This window comes from Rousettus aegyptiacus, unplaced genomic scaffold (assembly GCF_014176215.1).
Source record: "Rousettus aegyptiacus isolate mRouAeg1 unplaced genomic scaffold, mRouAeg1.p scaffold_m13_p_13, whole genome shotgun sequence".
In the NCBI taxonomy this organism is placed as follows: Eukaryota; Metazoa; Chordata; class Mammalia; order Chiroptera; family Pteropodidae; genus Rousettus; species Rousettus aegyptiacus.
This window is the reverse complement of record NW_023416288.1, coordinates 72275529-72303484: the sequence shown is the minus strand read 5'-3', so window position 1 is coordinate 72303484 and position 27956 is coordinate 72275529. Positions and strand designations below refer to the sequence as shown.

At 33.3% G+C, this 27956-nt stretch overlaps 1 protein-coding gene across 7 annotated transcripts in view; it reads right to left on the bottom strand.

Moving 5' to 3' along the window:
• Window positions 1–27956, bottom strand: part of TFEC (transcription factor EC) — a 185724-nt gene that overhangs the window by 116582 nt on the left and 41186 nt on the right. For 4 of the 7 annotated variants that reach the window (XM_016119316.2, XM_036231017.1, XM_036231013.1 and 1 more), the window contains one exon: window positions 26794–27040. The exons of 1 other annotated variant lie outside the window; for it this stretch is intronic. In XM_016119316.2, the coding sequence (XP_015974802.2) occupies window positions 26794–26991 (198 nt within the window). In that variant the 5' untranslated portion in view covers window positions 26992–27040. Of the gene's footprint in view, window positions 1–26793; window positions 27041–27337; window positions 27356–27956 lie in introns of those variants that run through there. 2 more of the 7 variants (XM_036231016.1, XM_036231015.1) reach the window with 2 other exon arrangements.

Genomic DNA, 27956 nt, shown 5'->3' with positions numbered 1-27956 from the left:
ACCAACTTTAACTATCTCTCCCTTCCCCCTTTCTCTCTGATGACTACTAAACTCTTGTCTGTGTCTCTGAGTTTTCATTTGTTTGTCTTGTTCATTTGTTGCTTTCAGTTTTATATCCTACATATAAGTGAAATCATATGGTTCTCAACTTTTTCTGTCTCATTTATTTTGCTAAGCATAATCTCAAGATCCACCCATGTTGTTGCAAATGGTATTATTTCATCTTTTCTTACGGCTGAGTGATATTCCATTGTATATATGTACTACATCTTCTTTACCCAATCATCTATCAAAGGGAATATTGGTAGTTTCCATGTCTCAGCTACTCTGAATAATTTTGTGGTGAACATCAGGATGTGTATATCTTTACAAATAAATGTTTTCATATTTGGGGGTTAGTTATCTAGAGGTGAGGTTGCTGGGCCATATGGCAATTCTATTCTTAATTTTTTGAGGAACCTCCATACTGTTTTCCATACTGACTGTACCAATTTACATTCCCAACAGCAGTGTATGAGGGTTCTTCTCCAACACTTGTTATTATTTGTCTCATTGAGATGGCCATTTCAACAGGTGTGAGGTAATATCTCATTGTGGTTTTGATTTCCATTTCTCTAATAACTAGTGATATAAGTGTTCAGCCAACTATAAATTCATCACAGTGCCTTATCACCAGACCAATAATTCATTATGACTCTGGCATGTTTGCTTAGATTTGCAGTAAGGAAACATATAATTGAACCTATAATTATTCATAATATTTATCACAGAGAAGCATGGAACACATCTGATGAATAATGAGTATCATATCTGGGCTGAAAATATGGTACATAAAAAGTAATAAAGGAGTAACATTAGAAAAATGGAAATGGACCAGATTATCGAAGGCCTTAAATACAAGGGTAAAGAGTGTACACTTAGCTGAAAGGGTAGCTAATGAAAGCTTTTTAGTGGAAGAAAGGCACAACTGGAGCTCTACTTCAGAAATGCAATATGTCAGGATATGCGCAATGATAGGAAGAGGTTGAATCTTAAGCAAGGAGACCATTTAATTGTTTTTGCAGTGATCTGAGAAAGAGATTGGCCAAAAGTGTTTACTGAATAACCATCAGGCACAAATAACATTGTTGGGAATATAATAATGAAATATATATTAACCTTATAAGCTAAAAAGAAACATAATGAAGTGAATTGAGGAATATATATAGATAGATGTTTGTCTATATCTATACACATATTTCAAAACTCTGATATAAAGCAGCTATGGTCATTCTTAAAATAGAAATTCAAATGTTGATTTAGGAGAAATATTGATTTCTAGTGAGGGTGAAAGAGACTAAGGAAAGTTTCTCTGAAGAAGAACGATTGAACCTGGGCCTTGAGGACAGGCATAACTATGGGGGAAGGATGTACAGAAATAGAAATGTATGGAGACATTTTAAAATAAAGAGTATAAATTCTTCCCTCTGTCCTACTCAGTATCCCTGGAACTTCTCTTCCATCTAGAGGCTCAAGATGCCAAAATTTGGATCACATAAGTCCAGCACTCTGGGAAGAGATCCCTAATCCCACAGAACTACTTATCCCAAATGTATCAAAATACCACACAGACTAGCAGCTACTATCTAGGATACTGGTCTCCAAAATGAGGACTTATCACTGAGATGAAAAGAGAAACTACTAGAAATTTTACTACTGTTAATTTTTTCTCAAAGATAAAAAATGAAACCTTATTTGAAAAATAATTAGTAAAATATCATGAATTTAAATTTTTAAATGTCGTAAATATATATAATTTGCATAACTACCAATAGAGTTATGTAATGTTAAAAGATTGGACATTCTAGAGATCTGGACTGGAGATTTATGTGAGAATACACAGGTAATGTTCTTTCTTCCAATTCCTTATGCATACAAAAAATTCTCTAGGGAAATTTAATACATACATCAGAATTGTGTGAAAAATATTAAATAATATAATGGGAGAGAATGGTTTCATTTCTAAAATCTCATGGGTTAGACCACTCAGAGTTTTAATTTTTACAAAGCATTAAATGATGTAAGATCCTAAATAAAAGCAAATACCGTGTAAATGGTTAAATAAGATTCTGTTCCTGCCATTCACATAGAAGTTTAGAATTGTAATTTCCTCTGTTTGCTTTTCCCTGAGTTAGGTCATCATTAACAGAATTCTTAATAAAGGCAATTCATTAACATTTGTGATGTCCATGCCATTAGAAAATAAGCATTCTTTATTTACGAAATCTTTCCATGGGGGAATAAGGACAGAGACTCAAGACCCTACATGAACAAAGATAGTTGACTTCCCAACAGATGTTAAAATTGCCTAAGTTACACCCTAAATGGAGAAACATCCCCAACACGAACATTTTAAAATAAAATAAATGACTCTAATTGTTTAACTCAGTTTACAAAATCATTCAAGATTGAAAATGTGCCCCAATCCAAACTGCCCTTTTTATAAACATATGTCTGTTTTGTTGTAGAGAAAAAAATAAAAATTGTACATTTGCAAAAGCCATTAAAAAATATTCCTAACTACACTAAAAAAAAATTAGATACACATATTCATCCCTTTTAACCATTAAGCTAAACTGGCCCAACTGAATTTCTAAAACAAAATAGCTTCAAGGCTAGAATCTTGATGCCAACTTTAGCCCAGAGCAAAATTTTACACTGACAGTTTGCTCTGGAAAGTGGTGTTTTAATGAAAACATTGTTAGACCTTTGTCTCCAGTAATGCTACTAGATGCCCCATAAAGACATAATTTAAAATTCCACACACAGGGGCCTTTTTTACCTACTAATCGTCCTTTTAGAGATCAGAGCTCAGCTGAGTGTCTCCAATGAATTGCCCTGTGAACTCAGAGAGCACACTTTCACATTGCCCTAAGGTTCAAGTGAAAAGAATAAATGGCAGAAGTTAGATGTTATTGTACGGTTCTTACATTTTCCTTCCATTAATACTAGTTACAACTTGAACTTCACCTAAATGACAAAGCCTATAGATATCATTTATTAGCTTTAATAGGATTAAAATACTGTTTTAGAACTGAAGATTTAAATAGACAAAAATTTTGGCAAATACATCTTTCATGCATCTCATTAATTCTAAAATAAATATGTTATCAGAGGCAAAATAAACATAATCAGATATTTTAGCATTTTACTTTTCAATTAAAGTATTTTTTTTCCATTGTGGTGAAGTTTTAAAACAGAAATTTAAAAAAGATTGATATATGTGTGTATGTGTGTATAAATTAAAGTTTTACTCAATATACACTCTTTCTTAGTAATATTCTTCTAACTTAAAATCAGGGCCATGGTTAAAACATAAACCACAATAATAAACTTAATTAATTTGAGTTGGATAATTTCTACCAAGTAAGCAAGGCAGATCTCCATGATGATCCCTACTGCTCCCTTCATCCATATATTTTTTTTAATGTAGAAAATATAGATCATCTCAAGTCACTGAGTAACTAATCATGTGCCCAAAAAGTATACTTCAGAAGTATGATCATTACTAGAAAACCAGCTGCTATCCATAGACTCTACAAGAAGCAAGTTAAGTTCACAGATGGATCCAACAAATGTGTTTATAGCACTTTAAACTAGTTCAAAGAAGATTAACAATTCTTAACAAAGACAAAAGAATTTACATTGCTTTCATTGACTCACTTATTCAACAAATTAACATTTACTGAGTATCTATCTATTTAGTTAACATATCAGCAGACTGAACACTTTGATGTTTCAAAAAAAGTTGTAGACTTGGGCTTTGTCCTCAAGGAAAAATTTCCTAGTAAGAGGTAAGATGTGACATTCATGAAACCATAAGATGATACATGAACTCTGCAGTGTGATCTATAGAATACATATACTTAAAAAATGGAAAATAAAAAAAATCTCTACAGACTCAGTCCATAAAAGAAGCCATCTTTTTTGTTTTTTAAAACAACAAAAAATTCTCAAGGGCACACATGTGAGGAAGAGAAATCTCATAAAGGCAAAGGGCAACAAAATGGGCAAGAAAGTAGGAAAAATAATAAAAATGCAGATTTTGAGACTTTAAATTCTGAAGATTAAATTTATCTAACCTATAATTTAATATATAACTTATCTTGTTAGATAGTTTTAGAGTGAGTATTTTTTTCTTTTTTGTTTGTTTATTGCTTTGTCATCATGCTCTTATCAAATTAATATTCTCTTTACAACTTTATGTCCTATACTATTTTCCTCACATCTATTTATTCCTAAAACAGTCTCTCACTTTTTATAGAAAAATTCCTATTTTTTTATTATGACTTTATTAATTTCTAAAGCTCTGATAGTGAAACAAGGTCTAAATGGATATTAGAATAATATATTCAGATATATCTTAGGGGGGAATACAAGTTCTAAAAGTTTGTATAGACATAACCTCACCCCCAAAAGAATCAGTATCAGAAATTTGGTTATGTTCACTTGTCTCATCTTCCTGAAACAGTAACTTTTTAAAGATGATTGCAAAACTATTGTATATAAGGTTTTTGTTTGGTTTCAATATCTATTTTCCCCCAGCCTGTACAAATGTCTAGAATTTATTATAAAAGTGAAATGAGTTTATAAAAACAAATACCACAAGAAAAATTTAAAAGCATAAAGAACATGTATAGAAACTAATGAGACAGGCTGAAGACCCAGAAAATAATATGTGAAGTACTTTAAAATACATTAAGGAGGTAGAAGAGGACATAAATAATCTTGATTCCTAAGTGTGAGATCCTAAAAACTACAGGGAATTTGCCCCCAGCATCTGGTAACCTGAACAATTTTACGAAAATCAGAATTGGTTTGAAGTCAGATGGGCAAGACCAACTGCTGTTAATGTGATTACTTTTTTCTCATTATGCCTAGTTCTAGAATAGACATCAGGTTTTAGCATCCCATAACCACTACCATGTAATGACAAGTATATTTAAAAATTTAAAATTAAAGTATATTTTTATTTGGATATAGTAGCCTTACAGATTACCAAACTTGCAGATGGTTTTCCTCTATTTTTTCATTCAGTGGTCAATTTATTGTTCATATTATAACACCAAAACTAGTATTATAGAATAAGCTCATCACACCTAACCTTTGTGCTGTAAATCAATGTTAAATTGCTAACTTACATCAGATGTTAATTAAACTGACTATCACTGATTTTATGTAGCACATCGTGCTTTAAATATATATGCCTGAATATCCAGCAGATGAATTGCTACTTTTAGATACTAATAATAAGGATGTTGGTTATATATTCAACTTTAATTAACAAATGTAATACCCACTTGCAAAGATATTAAAATAGTGTCCAAGATTTACAGAATTTATAATACAGAGTTGGTTACTTAATATCCCTTTTAGAGTTTGACTTTTTCAAAATGCAGTCTAATATTTGGCCATAAAATCCTTGAATTTTCAAAACTGTGTTGCCTTAGCTCATCTTAAAACCTGCTTCCTCTGTGAAGTGTTTTTGTTCTACTGAAAATGAAAAACATTTCACTAATGCCATTATACCAACTTCTAAAAAACAAAAGTAAGTGTGTGACTTCTGGTATCCAGTCCTGAATGTAAGGAGCTTAGAAGTAGTCAGTCCATCCTAAAAATAAGAGAAAAGCTGAACAAACTGAAAACTCAACAATTCTTCTTAAGTCTATCAGAAAAGTGAGATCATAGGGCAAAACATTGCCCCCAAGTTGAAGAGACAGGCAGATTCAGAGAATCACAACTTCCTTGAGCAGAAATCTATAAGCAGAAAACATCTTGGGAAACCAGCAGCATGGTAGGAAAACCTAACCTTTAAATGATGAGTCGCTGAAGGCCCAGTGAGGAAAAGATATATGAAACCCTCCCACTTATGTGAGATTTACCTCCAGGAACTCTACCAGGTTCTCACAATGCATAATTAGAGAAAAATTTCCTTCTACTTCTGGAATGGGTAGGGGGGTGGGAGGTGGGGGAGGGGAAATAACCAATTTGAAATGTTCTGGAGCATTATATTATTCTTTTTTTTAAAAAAAAACTTTCCCTTAGGAGAAACTATTTTATCAGATCCTAACCTACCTGGGAAAAGGAAATATTTTAGCTTCCTATAGCCATCTTGTCCCATCTGAGACATATGGAAGTGGGGGATTGAAAAGGTGTGAAGTTCATAGTCCAAAGACATATAGGCTCACCAAAATACTGGGATATAATCACAGAACTGTAGAATGTTACCCTTTCTCCCACAACTTACCACTATTGTAATAAAGACCTATTTACAGCAGATTCTTTCACACAATAAATAAAGTCCCTTTTCAACAAGGAAGTATAAGGCATACTGAAAAGTGAAACACACACACACACACACACACACACACACACAGATATCAGGATAAGAGTCAGATATAGCAGAGACATTGGAATTATAAGACTAAGAATTAAAAACAAAACAAACAAAACTATGATTAACATGCTAAGAGTTTTAGTGAAAAGGTAAACAACATGAAAGAACAGATATATAAGCAGAGAGATGAAAATCCTAAAAAAGAATTAAAAATTTCTAGAGAGCACAAACTCTAACAGTAATGAAGAATGTGTGATAGGCTTGTTAATAGATTGGATATGACCGAGGAAAGAATCTCTGAGTTTGAGAATATGAGAATAGAAACTTCCAAAGCTTAAAAGAAGAGAAAAAGCAGAACAGACTATTCTTGAATATATAAAAAGTATAACATACATACAATGGAAATACTATAAGGTGAAGAAAGAGAGACAAAGGAACAGAAGAAATATTTGAAGCAGTAATGACTAAGAACTTCCCCAAATTACCATCAAACACCAAGAGATCCAGTAAACTTAAAGACATCAAGTAGGGTAAGTCCTTAACAGATTACACATAGGCATATCATAGTTCAACTTTAGAAAATAAAATATAAAGAAAACCTCTTTAAAGAAGACAAAGGAAAAAAAATACTTTACCTATAGAAGAACAAAAATAATATTTACATTGACATCTCCTCAGAAAGCATGCAAGCAAAAAGAGTGAAGTAAAATATTTCAATACTTGAGCAAGATAAACGCCAATCTAGAATTCTGTAATCTGCTAAATTATCCTTCAGCAGTGAAGGAGAAATAAAATCTTCCTTGGACAAACAAAAATTGAAAAATTTGTTACCAGTAGATTTCCTTGCAAGAAATGTTAAAAGTTCTTTAGAGAGAAGGAAAATGATATAGGTCAGAAACTCAGATCAAACCTATAAAGAAAGGAGGATGCCAAAGAAGAAATAAATGAAGGTAAATAAAACTTTTATTTTTCTTATTCTTAATTAATTTAACATAAAACAGCTTATTCAAAATAATAATAGTAATAATGTATTGATTATGTATGCTTATATATGTATATGAGAATGCTTGCAAATAAGTGAAATAGATGACAGAAATGATATAGAGAACAGAGGAAGATTATTTTATTATTATAAATTTCTTACACTACCATGAAGTGATATAGTGTTGTTTAAAAACAGACCTGGATTAGTTATAAATGTATATTACAAAGTCTAAGGCAAACACTAAAAGAGCTTTTTAAAAAAAAAAAAAAAAGGTATAATGATATGCTAAGAAAAAAGAAGAAATGGAATTATATAAATTGCTCAGTAAAAACCACAAAAAGCAAAAGAAGAGTAGAAGACACTAATGCAAACAAAGAATAAAGGCAACAAAGATAAAACAGTAACAAATATGGTATATATTAATTCAACTACACCAGTAATCACTTGAATATCGATGGTCCGTATGCACCATTTAAAAGGCAGAGACTGTCAGAGTGGATCAGAAAACAAGACCCAACAATATTTTGTCCACAAGAAACTCATTTTAAATATAAAGATTATAATTATATATACCTACATATTACAGAATATATAGATTAAAAGTAACTGAATGGAAAAAGATATATTATACTAACACTAATCAATAGAAAGTAGGAGTAGCTGTATTAATTTTGGACTGGGTGTATTTCAGAGCTAGGGAAGTTATCAGAAATAGAGAGAGGCATTACATAATAATAAAAGACCCAGTTCAAGAAGACATAAGGATCCTTAACCTGTATGCACCTAACTATAAAGTATATGAGGCAAAAACTGAAAGAATTTCAAGGAGAAATAGATCTATTCATTATTGTAGTTGGAGACTTCAACACTCTTCTATCAGAAGTAGACAAATCTAGCTGGCAGAAAACCGCTAAGGACATAGTTTAACTCAGCAACACCATCAATCAACTGAATATGATTAACATTGTAGTCTATTTCATCCAACCACAGCAGAATTTACATTTTTCTCAAGCTCATATGGAACATTCACCAAGATAGACCACATTCTTGGCCATAAAACACGCCTTAATAAATTTAAAAGAATAGATCATACACTGTATGCTCTCAAACTACAGTAGATATAAACTAAAAATAAAGAGAACAAAGAAAGCATAAAATCCCAAAAAAACTTGGATATTAACAAACATACACGAGTCAAAGAAAAATTCAAGATAAATTTTAAAATATTTTAAACTAAATAAAAATACAATTTTTATAGGATGCAGTGAAAGCAGTGCTTTAAGGAAAATTTATAGCATTGAATGCATATGGTAAAAAAAGAACATATCTAAAATCAATAACTTAAGGAAATTAGAAAAGAGCAAATTAAATGCAAATTAAGCAAAAGAAAAAATAAAAACTAGAGTGGAAATTAGTGAAACTGAAAACAGTTTTACTTCACTCAATAGAGAAAAATCAGCAAAACCAAAAGAATACCAATAAAATCAATAAGCTTCTAGTTAAACTAAGAAAATCAGCAAAACCAAAAGAATACCAATAAAATCAATAAGCTTCTAGTTAAACTAAGAAAGAAAGAAAACACAAATTACCAATATCAAAAATAAAAGAACATTACTATAGATTTATTAAACATAAAAATAATAAAGGAATATTAGAAACAACTTTATGTCCATAATTTGATAATCTAGATTAAATAAACCAATTCCTCGAAAGACACAATTTGCTAAAACTCACAAGAGAAGTGATAAACAATACAAGTAGGCCTATATCTATAAAGCAACTGAATTAGTAATTAATAACCTCCCAATAGAAAGCATGAGACTCTGATGAGTTTACTGGTGAATTCTACAAAATATTAAAAAAAAAAAAAATTTATCCCAATTCCCTATAATCTCTTTCAGAAGATAGAAGTAGAGGGAATATTTCCTAACCCATTTTAGGATGTCGGCATTACCCTAATACCAAAACCAGACAGACATTACAAGAAAAAAAAAAAAAAAAGAACTACTACAGACTAATACCTCTCATGAACATAAATGAAAAAAAATCAACAAAATATTAGCCAATTGAATACAACAATGTTTCAAAATAATTATACATCATGACCAAGAGAAATTTGCCCTAGGTATGCAAGGCTAATTCAACATAAAAAAATCAGTTAACATAATCCATCACTTCAACAGACTAAAAAAGAAGAATTACATAATCATATCAATAGATGCAAAAAAGCTATTAACAAAACCCAACACCCATTCATGATAAAAACTCCCAGTAAACTAGGAATAGGGGGAACTCCTCAACTTGATAAAGAACATCTAAAAAAAAAATCTATCGTTAACATCGTACTTAATGATGAGAAACCTGAAATTTTCTCAGTAAGATCAAGAATAAAACAAAGATGTCCTCTCTTACCAATGCTTTGCACAATCTTCCTGAAAATTCTGTCTAATTCAATAAGACAAGAAGAAGAAGAAGAAGAAGAAGAAGAAGAAGAAGAAGAAGAAGAAGAAGAAGAAGAAGAAGAAGAAGAAAAGAGAAAGAGAAGAGAAGAGAAGAAGATCGACAAGAGATCACGAGAAAGAGAAGAGATAAGAAGACCTAAGCCCCCTACCTCCCTCCCGAAAGCCCTCCCCCCCCTCCCCCCCACCCCCCCAAGAAGAAAGAAACAAAAATAAAGATTGGAAAAGAATAAATAAAACCGCATTTGTTCACAGATGACATTATGTAGTAACATCTCATTGTTTTAATTTGAATTCGTTAATGACATATGATTTTGAGCATCTTTTAATATGAGGAATTCAGATCTGTATATCATCTGTGGTGAGATATCTGTTCATATCTTTTGTCCAGTTTTAAAGCAGGTTATTTGTTTTCTTATTTTTGAGTTTTATAAGTTCTTTTTCCATGAGTTTTTTAAATCACATTTTATGGTTAAAGCAAAAGTTATAATGCCATCTGACATATGCTCAAAGTATGTAGAAAAACTAACAAAGAAAATCACATTTTAAAAATGGTCAGGGTAAAAAAATCTAATACAAGTCAATTTTCTACAGTTTATTCAAAGTAGTAGAATGTCAATATTAGTAGACTATTACCTATGCAGACTGTGACAGTAGATATATGTATGCTGTAATATATAAAGAAACCACTGAAAAACTATGCAATAATACATGTATTCAAAAACACTGTAAATAAATAAAATGAAACTAAAAAAATATTCAAGTAATTCATAGGAAGAAAAGGAAAAGGAAACAGAATGAGAAATAGGAAACAAATAAAAAAACAAATAGAAAATAATAAATAGAAGACTTATTCCCTAACATATCAGTAATTGTATTAATTGTAACTGTTCTAATTATATTAATTAAAAAACAAAGATTATTTAGGTGGATAAAAACATTATTAACCTATATGCTATCTATAAGGAACTTACTTTGAACATAATGCTGATTGAAAAGATAAAAAAAGATATACCATACAAATCTTAATTAAAAAAAAAAAGCAAGAGTAGCTCTATTAATATGTAAAGTAGACTTCTGAACAAAGATTAAAAAAAAGGATATTACATAATAAATAAAGGGTCAGTCTACCAAGGAAGCATAGTTATCCCACATGTGTATGAATCACCAAGCAACATAGCATCAAAATAAATGTAACAAAAACTGATAGAACTGAAAGGAAAATAGGAAAATAACATTTAATTAGGAATTTCAATACCCTCTAACTGTTAAAGGAATTAAATTTGTAATTTAAAGTCTTACAAAAAAGAAACCTCCAGGTCCAGATGGCTTTAAGGGAAGAATCTACCAAACACTAAAGAAGAATTGTCACCGACTCCATATAATCTCCTCCAGAAAACAGAAAAGAAACTAACATTTTCCAACTCATTGTGTGAGGTTAATATTATCTTGATATCAAAGTCAGATAAAAATGATACAAAAAAGAAAAAAAAGAAAACTACACATTAACATCTTTCATAAACTTAAATGCAAAAATTTTCCACAAAATATTAGCAGATTGAATGCAGCAATGTACAGAGTTCTTAAACATAACATCAAAAATTCAACTCATAAAAGAAATAATTAATAAATTGGACTTTAACAAAATTAAAGGTTTTTGCCCTGTTAAGATCTTACGAAAAGAATAATAAGATAAACTATAGAATTGTACAAAGTATTTGCAAACCACATATATGAGAAAAGACTTGTGTCTAAAATATATAAAAAGATGGGTGGGTAAAATAAGGAATAAGTTTGACTGATCTTTATGTTATTTATGCAATCCTCTTGTAGGTTTATAGAATGTAGCACAATATCTAGTAATGGCATGCACTGTGTTAAGTATTCAGGAAGGTAAGTTTCTATCAGCTGATAATCCTGGATAGCAAATGTGGTAGATTATTATAGTTAAGGCACCCCAAACAATCATACCTCTCTGTATCCACTTCATTATGTAGTCTTCTCCCACACTGACTCTGGATTTAACTATGTCAGACGGGCCGATGGGACATCATACAGGCAGTTTAAAATAATTTCCACATTAAGGCTAGCCCACTTTCTTCCTATTTTTAAAACCCTGCTACATATGAAGAAGCCAAATTATCCTCTTAGAAGCAAATAGTCTATCAGATAGCCAACATCAATAACCAGGCTTTTGAGTGAGGTTCTCTTAGGCCATCAATCCCCAAAATAATGAAAAGATAATATTGCTGGCCCAGGAAATCATAAAGAAGTAAAATAGTTGTTTTCGGTCACTAATTTTTGTAGTAGTAGTTACTGCAACCACACATAACTGATACAGCTTATTATTACCAAACGTTTAACTCTTACTTAAACAGAAACTTATGTAAAATGGTTGATTGAATTATGTAATGAGCACTTTCATTTCAATTCTAATTTAAAAAAACTTTCATAATTATACCATTTAAACTTTTTTGAATCTGAAATTGTTTGTGGTGTTCTGAGGATCACTGAAGATAGTAACAGCATTAATGGAGGTGGTTTGGAAAAATGAATTAAGTGTGAACATTATATTTTAAATTTGCCAGTAATAATTGTGGCTCCAAATTCTGCTTTTCTTCTTAACATCAAATAGCTAAAAACCACTAAATTCAGAGTTATTCAGAACCAATTAACCAAATATACCTTTATACAAAGATTTAAATCTTGAACTATTAAGGACTATGAACTATTTCTTTTATCACCTGTTTGAAATGGTTTAAAAGAGTAGAACCAATCGCCAAACATGGGGATAGGCACTCTCTTAAAAGATTGAAATGTTCATCTGTATTGTAATTTTGCCAAATAATAAGTTATTAAGAGTAATTTGTGGAACTTATTCAAGCTATTATTTAGGTCGAACAATCTAGTAAGCACATTAATTTGAAAAATATCCCATTTTTCACCATTTTAACTATAATAAACTTTAAAATATGCCAATCTTCGTGCTTTAGGGCATAATTTGGCTACCAGCTGGGGTCAGAAAGAAATTCTCCCCATAGTGTCATATTACCAATTACCATAGGTGTAAAGAGAACAAGAGAAAAGAGTCAAGGGGTTACACAGCCCTCCAAAGCATCTGGTATAAGATGCTATCTGAGTGAGAATTCAGGGTAACATGAAATATTCAATTGTTCCTATACGTCAATTCTGATATTCCTATGAGCTGCCAATATGACACTCATGCCACAAGGGAGGGATTTCCTACAGAACAGATGTCACTTACGGTATTATGTGGGCTATCTATCTCAACAAATAATTGCTTGGCACTTCTGCCCTATGGCAAGGGTCTGAAAATATGTTAGGGTGGGAACACACCGTACCAGCAGATGGGCATAGATAAAAGAAAGAGCAAGAGCATACTGAGTCTGAACGCATGTGTAAAAGCCAGATGGGGATACTGAGCAGATGTCTTTCCTTATCTTCAGTGACTAAAGCCCAAGATCAGAATTTTCTAGTTATCAGTTATTCAGAAGTTCTATTCTAAAATTTCTTTAGATAGGTGTATGTTGTATAAGCCTTCATTTTATTGAAACAAAGAAACCTTTATACAAACTGCAATTTCCATTTGAAATGAATACATTTTGCTTAAGGCCTGAAACTGATATAAAACTCCCAACAGAAGTGTCACCCTTCCCTATCCCCCTCCCCAAAAAAAGAAAAAAAAACTAGACTGGGATAAGAGGGTGGACACAAAGACTGACAATGAATGATAACGTACAATTGAGATGTGACTTGCCTGAGACAGCAAGAGAGGGAAAAAAAGTTCTTTTAAAATATCAGTAAGAGAATCAAAGAAAGCAAGATCCTTTTTCTGATAAAAGGGGAAAAGTTAATAACAGTGAAGAAAGAAGGCAATTGCAATATGTTCCAACTGTAACAGGAAAAAAAAAGATGAAGGTAGAATCAGAAAGTAACCATTTTAAATAAGCTTAACATATACGTAGTTTTCACACTTTACACAATTTAAAGATTAAAGTTTGTAAAACATTTAAACTACTTGCTCCAGTAGCAGACCTGACTGAGTATCCAAATAATGAGGTGGAGAAAGAGAAGTGTTTTTGTCTATAAGGACAAGAAAAGAAATTTTTACTTTTAAAATAGCATTGATTGCAGAAAAAACCTCGGAGTGAGTAAGGGGGACAATATGAATATAATATAAATTATTAAAAGGCATTAAGTGATACCTCAGAATTAGAAAATGCTTGAAGGAGTTATTGATAAATTTCTATCGATTATAAGTGAACATAAGCAATAAGTGCTCTGAAAATTTGCTAGACAAAATTAATTTGGCCATTCAATAATATACAATACTATGATTTGATGAAACATTTGTTCGTGTATTAGAGCAGATCCAAAGATAATTCTTAAGAAAAATTCTAAGCTTTCTTACTAGTATCCTTTTGTATTTACTTTAATCTTAAGAAATATATTTTATCATAAAACATTAATCTTACCTCAGTCCTTTGCTTTCAAAGTTTAATTATCCACCCTCGATTATTAATACGAAAAAATAGGATACGAGGTCCTTATTGAAGAAAATAACCTCAAATTTTTTCTAGCTATAGCCCAGATGAGAAAAGTATAATTTAGGGGAAATTACATACAAAGCCACCATTTACTCTTCTGAGCACTCAAAGCAAGATAGGCAGGGTAAGTAGACACATCTCCAGCACCAGACAACTTAAGGACTTTGGACTTTATCTTAAAGGGGATGAGAAGGCTCTGAAAAGCTTTAGCTGGTGTATGTTTGCTTGTTTGAGAGAAAGATACCACCGTTAGATTTACATAGCATTTGGAGACACTGGATTGGGCCACATTGAGTTCGGAGAAGCATGCAGGTAGAACCATTGGATATTTGGATGTGTAGCTAGAACAGGGCTCTAAAATGAAGACAAATGTTTGTAGGTTATCAGCATTTACATTTATTGAAGCCATGATAGTGGAGAAATTTGTCCAAGGATAATATGAAAAGTCAGAAGTAAAGAATCTCAAAAACAGAGTTGTAAGGAAAACCATTAAACAAATACTTTGTAAGCACCTGGTCTCAGACTTGCATCTATAATTCTCTTGTGTAGCTTACATTATAAGTTGTTGAGCCAAACAATTAACCAGTAAACAAATAAACAACACCCCCCCCAAATGACAGATTAGGCATTTTCAGATATTTTGAAGAGCTGTGTAAAAAATAAACAGTGATAACAAGTGCCTGGAACACGGTAGGACACTTTGAGGAAGAGAAAGTGGAGCAGGCAAAAGAAAGTAGGGAGACACATGAAAAGATGCTCAACCTCACTAATTATTAGGAAAATGCAAGTCAAAACCACAATATCACCTCACACCTGTTAGAAGGTTTATTATCAAAAATACAAGAAAAGAAGTGTTCGGATATGAAGAAAAAAGTACATTCGTATACTGTTGGTGGGAATATAAAGTGGTGTAGTTACTCTGGAAGACAATATGGAGATTCCTCAAAAAATTAAGAATAGAACTACCATATGATCCAGCTATTCCACTGCTGGACATTTATCCAAAGAACACAAAATCATTAATTCAAAAAGATACATGCACCTCTATGTTCATCACAGCATTATTTACAACAGCCAAGATATGAAAATGACCTATCAGTGGATGAATAGATAAAGAATATGTGTTATGTATTTATACCATGGAATACAACTCAGCCACAGAAAAAAATAAAAAGCTTGCCATTTGCAAAAACAGAGATGGACCTTGAGGGTATTAGGCCAAGTGAAAAAAATCAGATGGAGAAAGACAAACACTATATAATTTTACTCACATGTGAAATAAAAAAAAAAAACCACACAAACAAAATAAAAACAAACTTATGGGGGAGTATATTACTGGTAAACAGAGCAGGAGGGAATTGGGATAAGGAGTGAAGGGGGTCAATTGTAAGGGGATGGATACTAACTAGACTCTTATAGTGTTTACAGATGTCGAATTATAATGTTGTATACCTGGAACTTACATAACAAAAAAAAAAAACCACTCCCTTCATAACCTTTAAAATAAAAGAGGAAATTTAGACAGACAGGCATCTAGGGTAGACTATGTGAAGACATGGAAAGACAGCTACCTACAACCCAAGGAGAGAGGCCTCAGCAGAAACCACCCCTGTGGACACCTTAATCCCATATTTCAAGACTTCAAAACTGTGAAAATATAAATTTCTGTTGTTTAAGCAAAAAAACAAAAAGTAGAAGAGAGCAGAGCAGGGAATAGGTACCTGCTTCTGATAGGCAAAGGGAAACTATTGTAACTTGGCGCCAGCCAAGATGTAGAAAATGAAATCATACTTTTCTCTCTAATAAGGCCACTAAAAAATGAAAAGTGTTTCTGCCAAAACTGCTGCTTACACAGTGTACAATCAGACTGTACACATCGCATAAAAGCTGTAGAAAGATGGTGCCTTGAACCTAAACTCTATAAAGTTGAAAAGAAAGCAGGAGAGATAGGGGACTACTGAATCTACTGAGCTAAGACAATTAACAAAACACCAAGACATTTCCTTAAATCTCGTATTAAATTTCTTAGCTTATATAGTTATATATTAATATTAAAAAATGTAACTTGAAATGGAAATGTATACTATTCCTGTTTTTCTCAATTGTTCATATTTTAGATTTTACCCACAGGGTCAGTTACCACATATAGACAACATTATTTGTCTATTGGAAGCTACTAGAAATAATTTGCATTTGTATATCTGGACTTACATATTTAAATAATAATTTAAAATAAAAATAGCACTGTTGCCACTGAAATTATCAAAACAAAGTTATATGTTGAATACATATTATTTTAAAATTCTAATGAAACACTTTTTTTTTGGGGGGGGGGGTCAATCCCCAAGATACATTTTCAAGTAGCTATTAGAAATTTAAAGAGGTAATTACTAGTCATAACAATTCATTAAAATGTTCAGAAAAGGAGACGGACAAGGAAAAGTTGAAAATGGACAATCTTTACAATATGGAAAAGAGATTATCAAGCTAAATGTGGCCAATTTTGTATATTTCAAGTTAAGTAAAAGGAAATTAGGTTAAAATTATAGGCCAATCATTGTGAAGAAGAATATAAATATGATAACTTGTCTGGATGCTGCAATATACTGCTGAAAGGTTGTATAATTCTCTCAAGTTCATTACCTTAAATCAAGGCAGACTCTGAGAATCAGGTACTGGTTAATAAGAATCACAATGTCAGATTGTCTTATACCTGAGGACTCTGAGGGAACAGGTGATGCCCACTACTTTCCCCCGTGGCTGCAGTCAGCCATTTTCTTCCATTAGTAAGCTCTTGGGCTTTAAAACTATCTCACAAAGTATGAAATGCATAAGTCTCAAGTGTCTAATAAGTGTTATTCACACAACATGATGGGGATTAGGTATCTTCTTTGGGCTTCTTGATAATGAAGTTGAACATAACTTGGATGAACTTAGCATAAACCATAGCTACCATTTCAGTAAATCTTTTACTCATTATCAGATAGTAGTAGTTATATTTGCTTAAGTCTAAATCATGCATTCCTCATATTTATAGTAAAAAGAAAACTGTGAAAAAGAAATGCTTTCATGCTGAGTACACAAACTTTTCACAGGCAATGCATCACTATCAATATGTTTTTCATGATCAAGTTGGATTTATTCCTGGGACGCAAGGTTGGTACAATATTCACAAATCAATTAATGTGATACACCACATCAGAAAACTGAAAGATAAAAAACATGTGATCCTATCAACAGATGCAGAAAAAGTGTTCAACAAAATCCAGCATCCATTTATGATAAAAACTCTCAGCAAAGTGGGAATAGAGAAAACATACCTCAATGTAATGAAGTCTGTATATGACAAACCTATAGTTAACATCATACTCAATGGGGTAAGGCTAAAAATGTCTTCCTTAAGATCAGGAATAAGACAAGAATACCCACTTTCACCACTCCTCTTCAACATTGTATTGGAAGTCTTAGCCATAGTAATAAGACAAGAAAGAGAAAAAAAATCCTAATTTTAAGAAAGAAGTAGAACTCTCATTATTTGCCAATGACATGATTCTATATAGAGAGAACCCTAAAGATTACACAAACGCGCGCGCACACACACACACACATACACATACACACACAAACACAACTGTTAGAATTGATCAATGAATTCAGTAAAGCAGGTGACAAAATAAATATTTAGAAGTCAGTGGCATTGTAATGCACCAGTGATGAACTTTCAGAAAGGGAAATTAAGAAAAGAAGCCCATTTACAATTACATCGAAAACAATAAAATACTTGTGAATCAATTTAACTAAGGAGGTAAAAGACCTATCCTCAGAAAATTATGTCATTGAAAAAAGGAATTGAAGAAGATACAAATAAATGGAAGCATATACCATGCTCATGTGTAGAAAGAATCAAGATCATTAAATTGACCATACTATCCAAGGCAATCTGTAGATTCAATGCGATCTCATCAAAATACCAAAGGCATTTTTCAGAGAACTAGAACAAGTAATCCTAAAATTTATATATAACCATAAAAGACTCCAAATAGTCACGGCAATCTTGAGGAATAATGAAGTTGGAGGTATCACACTACCTGATATCAAACTATACTACAAAGCTACAGTAATCAAAACAGCATGGTGCTGGCATAAAACGAAATCCATTGATCAATGGAATAGAACAGAGAACCCAGGAATAAATCCACACCTATATGCTCACTTAATATATGACAAAGGATGCAAAAAAATACAATGGGGTAAAGATAGTCTTTCAATAAATGGTACTGGGAAAATTGCAAAAAAAAAAAAAAAAGGAAGAAATTAGACCACCTTCTTACACTATATACAAGAATAGACTCGAAACGGATTAAGACTTAAATGTAAGACCCAAAACCATAAAACTTCTAGAAGAAAACATAGGCAATAAATTCCCTGATATTGCTAACAGGAATTTCTTTTCAAATATATATCCTTGGGCAAGGGAAACAAAAGAAAAAATAAATGAACAGGACCACATCAAACCAAAAAGTTTTTGCGCAGCAAAGGAAACCATGAACAAAACAAAAAGATGACTAACTGAATGGGAGAAGATATTTGCTTATGATACATCTGATAAGAGGTTAATATCCAAAATATATAAAGAACTCATATAACTCAAAAATAAGAAACAAACAATGAAATTTAGAAATGGGCAGAAGACCTGAACAGATACTTCTCCAAAAAGGAAATACAGATGGCCAATAGACATATGAAAAGATGCTCAAGGTCACTAATCATTAGAGAAATGCAAATGAAAACTACAATGTGATATCACCTCGCATCTGTCAGAATGGCTATCATTAATAAATCGAAGAACAAGTGCTGGAGAGGACGTAGAAAAAAGTGAACCCTCATACATTGTCAGTGAGATTGCAAATTGGTACAGCCACTATGGAAAACAATCTGGAGGTTTCTCAAAAAAATTAAAAATGAATGTACCTTTTGTATCACCAATTGCACTTCTGAGTATTTAGCAAAACAAAACAAAACAAAACAAAACAATAATTTGTAAAGATCTATCCACCCCTGTGTTCATAGCAGCACAATTTACAATAGCCAAGATGTGGGAGCAAACTAAATGCCCAGCAACAGAAATTTGGATAAAAAAGTTTTGGTTCATATATACAAGGAATATTATTACTCGGCCATTAAAAATCTAAAATCTTACCATTTGCAATGACATGGATGGACCTGGAGGATATTATGCTGAGTGAAATAAGTCAGACAGAGAAAGATAAATACCTTACAATTTCATTTATATGCAGAATCTAAGGAACAAAAGAACAAACTAACTGAAAACAGACTCACAAATATAGAGGTCAATCTGGTGATGGCCAGAGGGGAAGGCAGTTGTGGGGACTGGGAAAATGGAATGAAGGGGTAAAGAAGTGAAAATTAGTAGTTGATAGATGGTCATGAGAATGAGGAGTATGGCGTAGGGAATGCAGTTAGCATTAATATATTGGCTAGGTAGAGAGCCATAGGAGAGAAAGAGCAATTAGAGGGATCGTTTTATAAACTATATAAATGTCTAACCCATGAAGTACACTTTAAACTAATAAAATAAAATTAAAAAAAAAAAAAAGATGGCATAGTAAGTAAATGCTGTGCTTACCTCCTCTCACAACCACATCAAAATTACAAGTAAATTACAGTACAGCCATCATTGAGAGTTACCTGAAGTCTGGCTAAAAACAGAAGTCCTACAAATGAGAACATATAGAAGAATGGACCTCTAGACTGATAGGAGGGCAGAGATGTGGAATGTGCTGGTCCCACACTCATGTGTAGCAGTTGAGAATTCAGAGGATATCTTGGCTGTGACAGTATCCCTGGACTCCTCCAGGGTCCTGGTGTCACACTGGGATTCCCAGCCCAGAATTCCAGTGCTGGGAAGAGAAATCTCTACAACTTCTGATGATGAAAACCAGCAGAGATAGTGGCTAAGTGAGACAGAAGGCTGCAGGAGTTCCAGGCGTTTCTCTTACGGGGCTCACACATACACATACTCGCTGACGTACTCATTTGCTCTGAGCTTCAGCACTAGGGCGGCAGCTAGAAAGGCTACAGGGGCCGCAGGGAAGGACTAAATTGTCTGGCTTCAGGGCAAGGATTGAAGGGGCAGTTTTCTCCCAGACAGAAGTGCTGGCAGAAAACCATTTTTTGTTGTTGTTGTTGAAAACCTACCCTCTCCTGGTGTGCAGAGGCATGTGGCCATCATATCTGAGACTCCATCAACCTGGGTAACATTGATTACTCTGCCCTAGCGATTCCCTGAGACTTTGCCCCACCCAACTTGTGGAGCCCGACCAAGTTACTTCCAGTGGTTTTTACATACAAATGATCTGTCTTGGCCCATGCTGTGAACTTTCTTAAAATCTCTCAAAGATTTACAAAACCCAAACAAGCAGCATCTGGCCTCAGTATGCCCCATACCTCTTGTTGAGCAGCCTCAAGCTTGACATTAGCAGCAGCTGGTCTCAGTTTGTGGCTTGGCTTCTCTAGGAAACTCCAAGCCCAGCACAGGTGGTAGCCATTTGAGGAGAGCTTAGTGACTCTTGCCAGGTAGCCCCAGGCAGGGCACAGACTGAGACCAAAATTGGCCTGTGACAGGTCCAAGGACAACACACCCCAAGGGCAAATTTGACAAGCACCAGAACCCAACTAAAGCGAATTGTGCTCTGCAGGGTCAGCCCCTCACCAGCTGGTCATCACAACCAATAAGCTCCAGATTCAATCCCTCCCATTGACGTGTAAACAGCAACTAAAGCTCAACTACAATAGGAGGGCACATACAACCGGTATGAAGGACACACTTGGAGCACCTCACTCAGGTGAGCAGGAAGACTCTGCTACTGGGAACTATAGGACACCTACTACATAAGGCCACGCTACTAAGTCTAGGAGACATAGCAGCCAAATACATAGAAACAAACCCAGGGAGGTGGCCAAAATGGAGAGACAAATGAAAGGGTAGAATAAAATTCCAGAAAAAAAAAATATAGACAAGCAATCTACCAGATGCAGAGTGCAAAACATTGATTATAAGGATGCTCTATGAACTTAGGGGAAGAGTAGATGAATTCAGTGAGAACTTTAACCAAGAGTTAGAAAACATAAAAATGGAAATAGAAAACATAAAAAAGAACCAGTCAGAAAGAAGACTACAATAACTGAAATGAATAATACATTAGAGGGAATCAACAGTAGATTAAATAAAGCGGAGGGTCAAATCAGAGTCTTTGATGATATGGTAGCAGAAAACACCCAATCTGAACAGCAACAGAAAAAAAAATCTATGAAAATGAGGATAGTTTAAGGTGCCTCTGGGACAATATCACATGTAACAGCATTCACATCATATGGGGTACCAGAAGGAGAAGAGAGAGAAGCAATTGAGAGCCTACTTGAAGAAATGATGACAGAAAACTTTCCTAACCTGGTAAAGGAAATAAACATAAAAGCCTAGGATGCACAGTGAATCCCAAACAAGAGAAACCCAAAAAGGCCCACACCACAATATATTGTAATTGGAATGCCAAAGGTTAAAGACAAAGAAAGAATCTTAAAAGCAGCAAAAGAAAAGCAGTTAGTTCCCTACAAAGGAATTCCCAAAGACTGTGAGCTGATTTTTCAGCAGAAACTTTGCGGGCCAGAAGGGACTGGCATGAAATATTCAACGTGTTGAAAAGCAAGGATCTACAACTAAGATTACTTTACCCAGCAAAGCTATCCTTTAGAACTGAAGGATAAAGAGCTTCCCAGACATGAAAAAACTAAAGGACTTGATCACCATCAATCCAGTATTATGAGAAATGTTAGAGGAACTTCTTAAAGAAGAAAAAGAAGAAAGATAAAAGATAAAAAATATGAATAATAAAATAGCAATAACTACATATCTATCAATAATCACTTTAAATGTAAATGTAAATGTAAATTTCTCATAGGACCCTTACATATGCTGCCCACAAGAGACTCATCTCAGATCAAAAGACACACAGACACTGCAAGTAAAGAAGTAGAAAAAGATATTTTGTAAAAATGTAAACAAAAAAAACCAAAAAGATGAGATAGCAATTCTTATACCAGATGAAATAGACTTTAAAAAAAGGCTATACCAAATGACAAAGGAAGACCCAGTTTACCTACTTCTGGGTATTTATCTGAAAAAAAAATTACTACTTTGAAAAGACACAAGAATCCATATAATCATTTCAGCATTATTTACAATAATAATGCTAGGTGAGCATCGATGGAATATTACTCAGCCACAAAAAAGAATGGAATCTTGCCACCTGCAACAACATAGATGGACCTAGAGAATATCGTGCTGAGTGAAGTAAGTAGAAGAGACTGAGAAAAATGCCGTTTGATTTCATATGCATGTGGAATCTAAGAACAAAATAAACAAACAAATAAAACAGAAACAAACTCTTAGATACAGAGACCATTTTGATGGTTCCCAGAAGGGAGGGAGATTAAGGGATAGGTAAAAAAAGGAAAGGGATTAAGAAATGCAAATTGATAATTACAAAATAGTCATGGGGATATAAAGTATAGGTCAAGGAATATAGTCAATAATATTGTAATCACTATGGATGGAGTTAGAGGGTACTAGATTTATTAGTAATCACTTTGTAAGTTATATCAATGTTTAATCACCAAGTTGTACACCTGAAATTAATATAATATGGTATGTTAACTGTAATTAAAAATTTTAAAAAATATTTTTAAAAAACTCTCAACAGTTATAGAAAGAGGGCAAAGGAGACAAACAATAGACATGAGGGTCTTCGCTCTCAGTTCTGGGACAAAATCATTAATATGTGTTCAATGGAGAGTTTGCAAATGAACAGAAACTCCAAGAGAGAGGAAGAAACATAAACAAGAGGAGCTTTTGTTCTGTTTCTCATTTAGACCTCTGATAGTGTTGTTACCTCAGCATATCAGAAATGGTGACTTGACAAATATTTCTGCAGGTTCCCAGTGAATAAGGAGTAGCACGAGTAGAGTCCAGCCTGGGCACTGTGATTGAGGCCCAAAGTCCACTGGCATTGAAAGCTAACACTGTCTCTACTGAAAAACACAGGTCATGAATCCTTTAAGCCACAGACCCAGCAGTGAAAGTCAACAGGAATTCTGGCAGCCAGGCCAAGCAAGGAGTATCAGAGGAATTCATCTCGGTCAGAGGACATATGGACACAAAAGCTTCACTTCACGCTCATGAAAGATAGTGTTTGCCAAAAAGAGAAGATTCATCCTCAAAGCAACCACTTTAAACTGAAAGGCTTTGAAACACCTTTAACTGGAAAGTCAAATTTCATCCCATTATCCTCTCCCCAATTAGCCATCTCTTCCTCTCCCAAATCTTATCAGCCCCACCCCCAACAAGATATGCCTATTGGAAAGGCAGTGAGGAATCCAAGAAAAATTTGAAATTCTTATAGAAAAAAAAAAAGAGACTGCATTTTTCTTATAATTTTTATCCTTCTCACACATTATCAACAAAATAAAATTAGACACTTTGAGAGGCTAGAATTTCCCATAGAAAGTCTCTGTATTCACATTCAAGACAGGTCTGGCTCATGACAGTGCTTAAAGAAGTTTTCTGTTTTACATACTCCAAAACAGTCAAACTTCATTCTTTAAAATAAAGTAACAAATATTTATTGAAACTTATATTGCAATTTATTATCAAGAAGTCTCTTAATATAGTATTTAAAATGTGTTTATCATAGTATAAGTCTCTAAAGCTTAGAATCTTTTATAGTAGCATGGCTCAACATTTAAAAACTCAAAAGTGTGTGCTGTCTGATGACTTCAAATAGAGCTTTGAAGTGGGCAAACCTTCGTAAAGTCAAACAAGAATCTGGTCCTCAGCTTTTTCAGCCCAGCTATTCCATTTTTATCACATCACATAATATTGATCAGGCTCTGAGATGCTAGCACGTGCTAACCAAAGATAGAGTTAACCAAATGGGCCCATTGTGTAAGGCATGTCAGTCCACATATCACTTCGACAGAGTCTAAAAGCTGTTAACCATGTGTTGATTTTCATTTATTTTAAATTTGGAAGCTAATTCTATTCCCAGTCAGAAACAGAATTTTTTTTTCACATTAGATAAATAACAAAAGTTTAAGATCTAGAAAATATATCTGCAAATGTTTGAAACAACTGGACAGACTTTCACTTAATGGACAAAATTAGACAAAGCACCTCATCCTGCAGGTATGATTTAACAGATTTAATCAGTTAGCATGTTAACTAGTAGAGAATTAGCTAAGTCAATAAAAACAAGTATCATAAAGATCTATGTCAACAGCCACAAATTGGGATGACTGCCTGAATCATACTAATCTCTTAGATGTCATATCAGTAAAGCACCACTCCCTGATTCTAATAACATACTATCCCTTCCATCTCTCTCTACAGCCATAAAAGTGAACACTTGACCAATGAAAACTGAGCATAGCACTTACCATCACCTTAATGACCAGGCCAAGTGCTAGAAATGTGGTCCCAGCAAATCCTTACCTGGAATTTTTTACACTGGAGCTGAGTAGCTCTCATTTTCCTAAGTGGCAAGTTGTGAGGATGTGAACATAGAGGGAATGAAGCCTCCACAGTTTGCTGCAAGAAGGACCCAGTCTCAGAACGAAGACAATATGCAGAAGAAAGCCCAGATAAGAGATATGTTCTCAATGATATTTAAAGTCCTGGTTCCAGTCACCACTGATATCAGCTATCCTTTTCAGTAACAGGAGCCAACAAATCCTTTTTGTGGCTTAATCAACTTCCAACTGGTTTGTTCTTACTGGAAATCATGAGTCTTCACTAATAAAGCTAGTAAGAAAGTATAAACCCCAACTAGGTAGACAACAACTGCCAGCATGTCATGGTCATAGAAAAACAACATTCTTGCTAATTGTGTGATTTTGAGCTATTTTTTTTTAATTTCTGACCCTCAATTCATTATCTGCAAAATGAAGTTTATAGCTACTCTACATAATTATTGAAAAATTAGAAATTAGCACAATGGTTTTCCCATAGCAATTGTTTAATAAGTGCTAAAAATTCGTTTTGATGAGGATGTGAGGATGACAATGATGATCCCAAAAAGACAGAGATGATAGAACTCAGAATCTTGTAATTTTTCCATTAAAAGCATGCCTGCTTAAACATATTTTAGTAAAGTTACGAGAACTAAACAACAATGTAATAAAGTCAGAAATTATTACAAATAAAATATACTCATTCCCTTAAGAAACAGATGTTTGAAAGCATAATTTACAATAAATAAGCATTTGTGATTGAAAGTTTACTAAAGGGTAACAGAATAGTCTTATTTTTTTAAGAATAAGTTTAATATAAAAGCTAAAAAATGATGATTAATATAGCTATTTCCTGAGAATAGATGTCTCCAAATGCCTCCACAGTAATAAGGCCTTCTCTGACATCACCAAACCCACATACAGTTACAATATACCGCATCTATGGTACATAGACTTTCTTTCATTGTATTTATTTCCCCTTCTACATTATAACAGCTTCAAAACAAGATATTTCTTTTTTATATTTGTACCCTATAATTTGTAGCTAAAGAATTTGGTCAAAATATAGTGTTTAAATTAAAATGAAATATAGAAGTGTACCAGGAGAAATGGACTCCAATCTTGTCTCCACACTTACTAAGTGTGCTCCCGTGAATAAGTTACTAGACTTAGGGTCATATACTCACTGTGTTGTCCTTCAGAGTTATGTATTTTAATCTGTTACTGCTTTGCAAAACTCCCATCTAAAATACACTTGGTACCTATACACACTGAGATGAACCCTCTAAAAAACGTAATCTTTGTTCAAACTTTATAACCACTTTTGGTATAAATATTATTTCTTGCATTGAACCACTCAAAAAAGCAATGCTTTAAAAGGCCCAATATCATAGAGACAGCTATGCAAATCTAGAAAATTCTATCTCAAAGATGGCCTCCTTTCTAAACACCACATCACTACTTAAGTTTGAGAAGTCTCAAGATGCTTTTAGAGAGCATATTACTCTTAATAATCTTTTTACTCATATGGCACACCGAATGGTTTAAATAGTCACATGAGATAATACAAAACTTCTTTGTAAAGTAAAAATGCTCCCAAATATCAAGTAGTACTATTATCATGATAATGATAATAGGGAAAATTATGTATTTCAGATGCTTTGTTGTTCTAATATTTACATGCTGTTAAATGAGCCACTTACTGGGAACTGGGAGAGGGCTCTGAATATTTATTCTTTTTTCTCTTCAACTTTTGAGTACAATTAAAATATATGGATATTTACTTAGAAATTATGGCTATATATGAATACAGATATATACCTTAAGAAAGGATGGTAATTGACTTGAAGAAATTTCTGGTCTTACTGGGACAAGTCTCTGAAACATTGGTGTGTATGAAAATTGCATGTGGAACTGTGCATGCTGAGCCCTGGTTTCCTGGATGAGTTGAAGTCTCCTTTCTTTTTCTCCTAATTGTTCTTTCAGTTGAAATTGGAGTCCGGTTAAAGCTTGCAACATATTTTTCTTCTTTTCTTCTCACTATTAATAGATTATAAAAAGAGGAGTGCTGCAAAAAACATGCAAGAAATTATTTTCTTTTATCTCTTGAGATTACATATTGTAAAATAAATCTAGTAAATGATAGGGGAAGCATCTGAAAGATTCATTCTTTAATGGTTCAGGTTCCCCCATAAACACAATTCTTAATGTTCAAGTTTTAAAAAAAGATGAGAAGAAACAGTTGGCATTCAGCTAACAATTGTGTTTGGAGATTTGTATCTGACTTTGTTATTGTGAGCAAAGCCAGGTACTAGTCTCTTGGGATTATGTACAAAGGCAAGGAAAAAAGTGGACATGTACAAACCTCAAAGGTGACTGCTGGGTTAATAAAACAGTCTGTTTTCTGTTCACCCACTCTTGCTCTCAGTGTGCAAGTATATTAAAATATGTCAAAAGGAAAACCATTCGCTGTGCAAAAATAATTCAACTACAAGTCAGAATCTCCAGCTGGTGGAGTGCTTCAGTACATTTAAGTGCACTAACAAGTGACCCATACATCTCCCTGGATGAAAGTTGTATCCTCATTAAAAGAGAAACAAACACAAAATAGGAACAACTGTCACATAGAAAAACAGACCACAATAGATACCGCATTTCCCCCACTCAGTTTCTGACTTGAACTATCAGACTGAAGTGCACTGCTGTCCTAGAAGTAACCTCTTAAAAAGCCATGAAAGTCAAACGAGGAAGCTGCTGGAGGAACTGAATGTGTAGCTAATAGCCACCCATATTACCATTCAATGTATCTAGAAAAACATCTTTTTCTTTCTAGTTTCTATAAACTCTTGTACCACATAAAACACTGCAATAATGTGAAGTGGCTGGATTAAACGAACATACCCTAGGAAATTTAGAATTAATGCTCTAACTTATATTTTAAAATAATCTCTCTTAGAAAAACTCTGGTGTAAGTCTTTATAGGA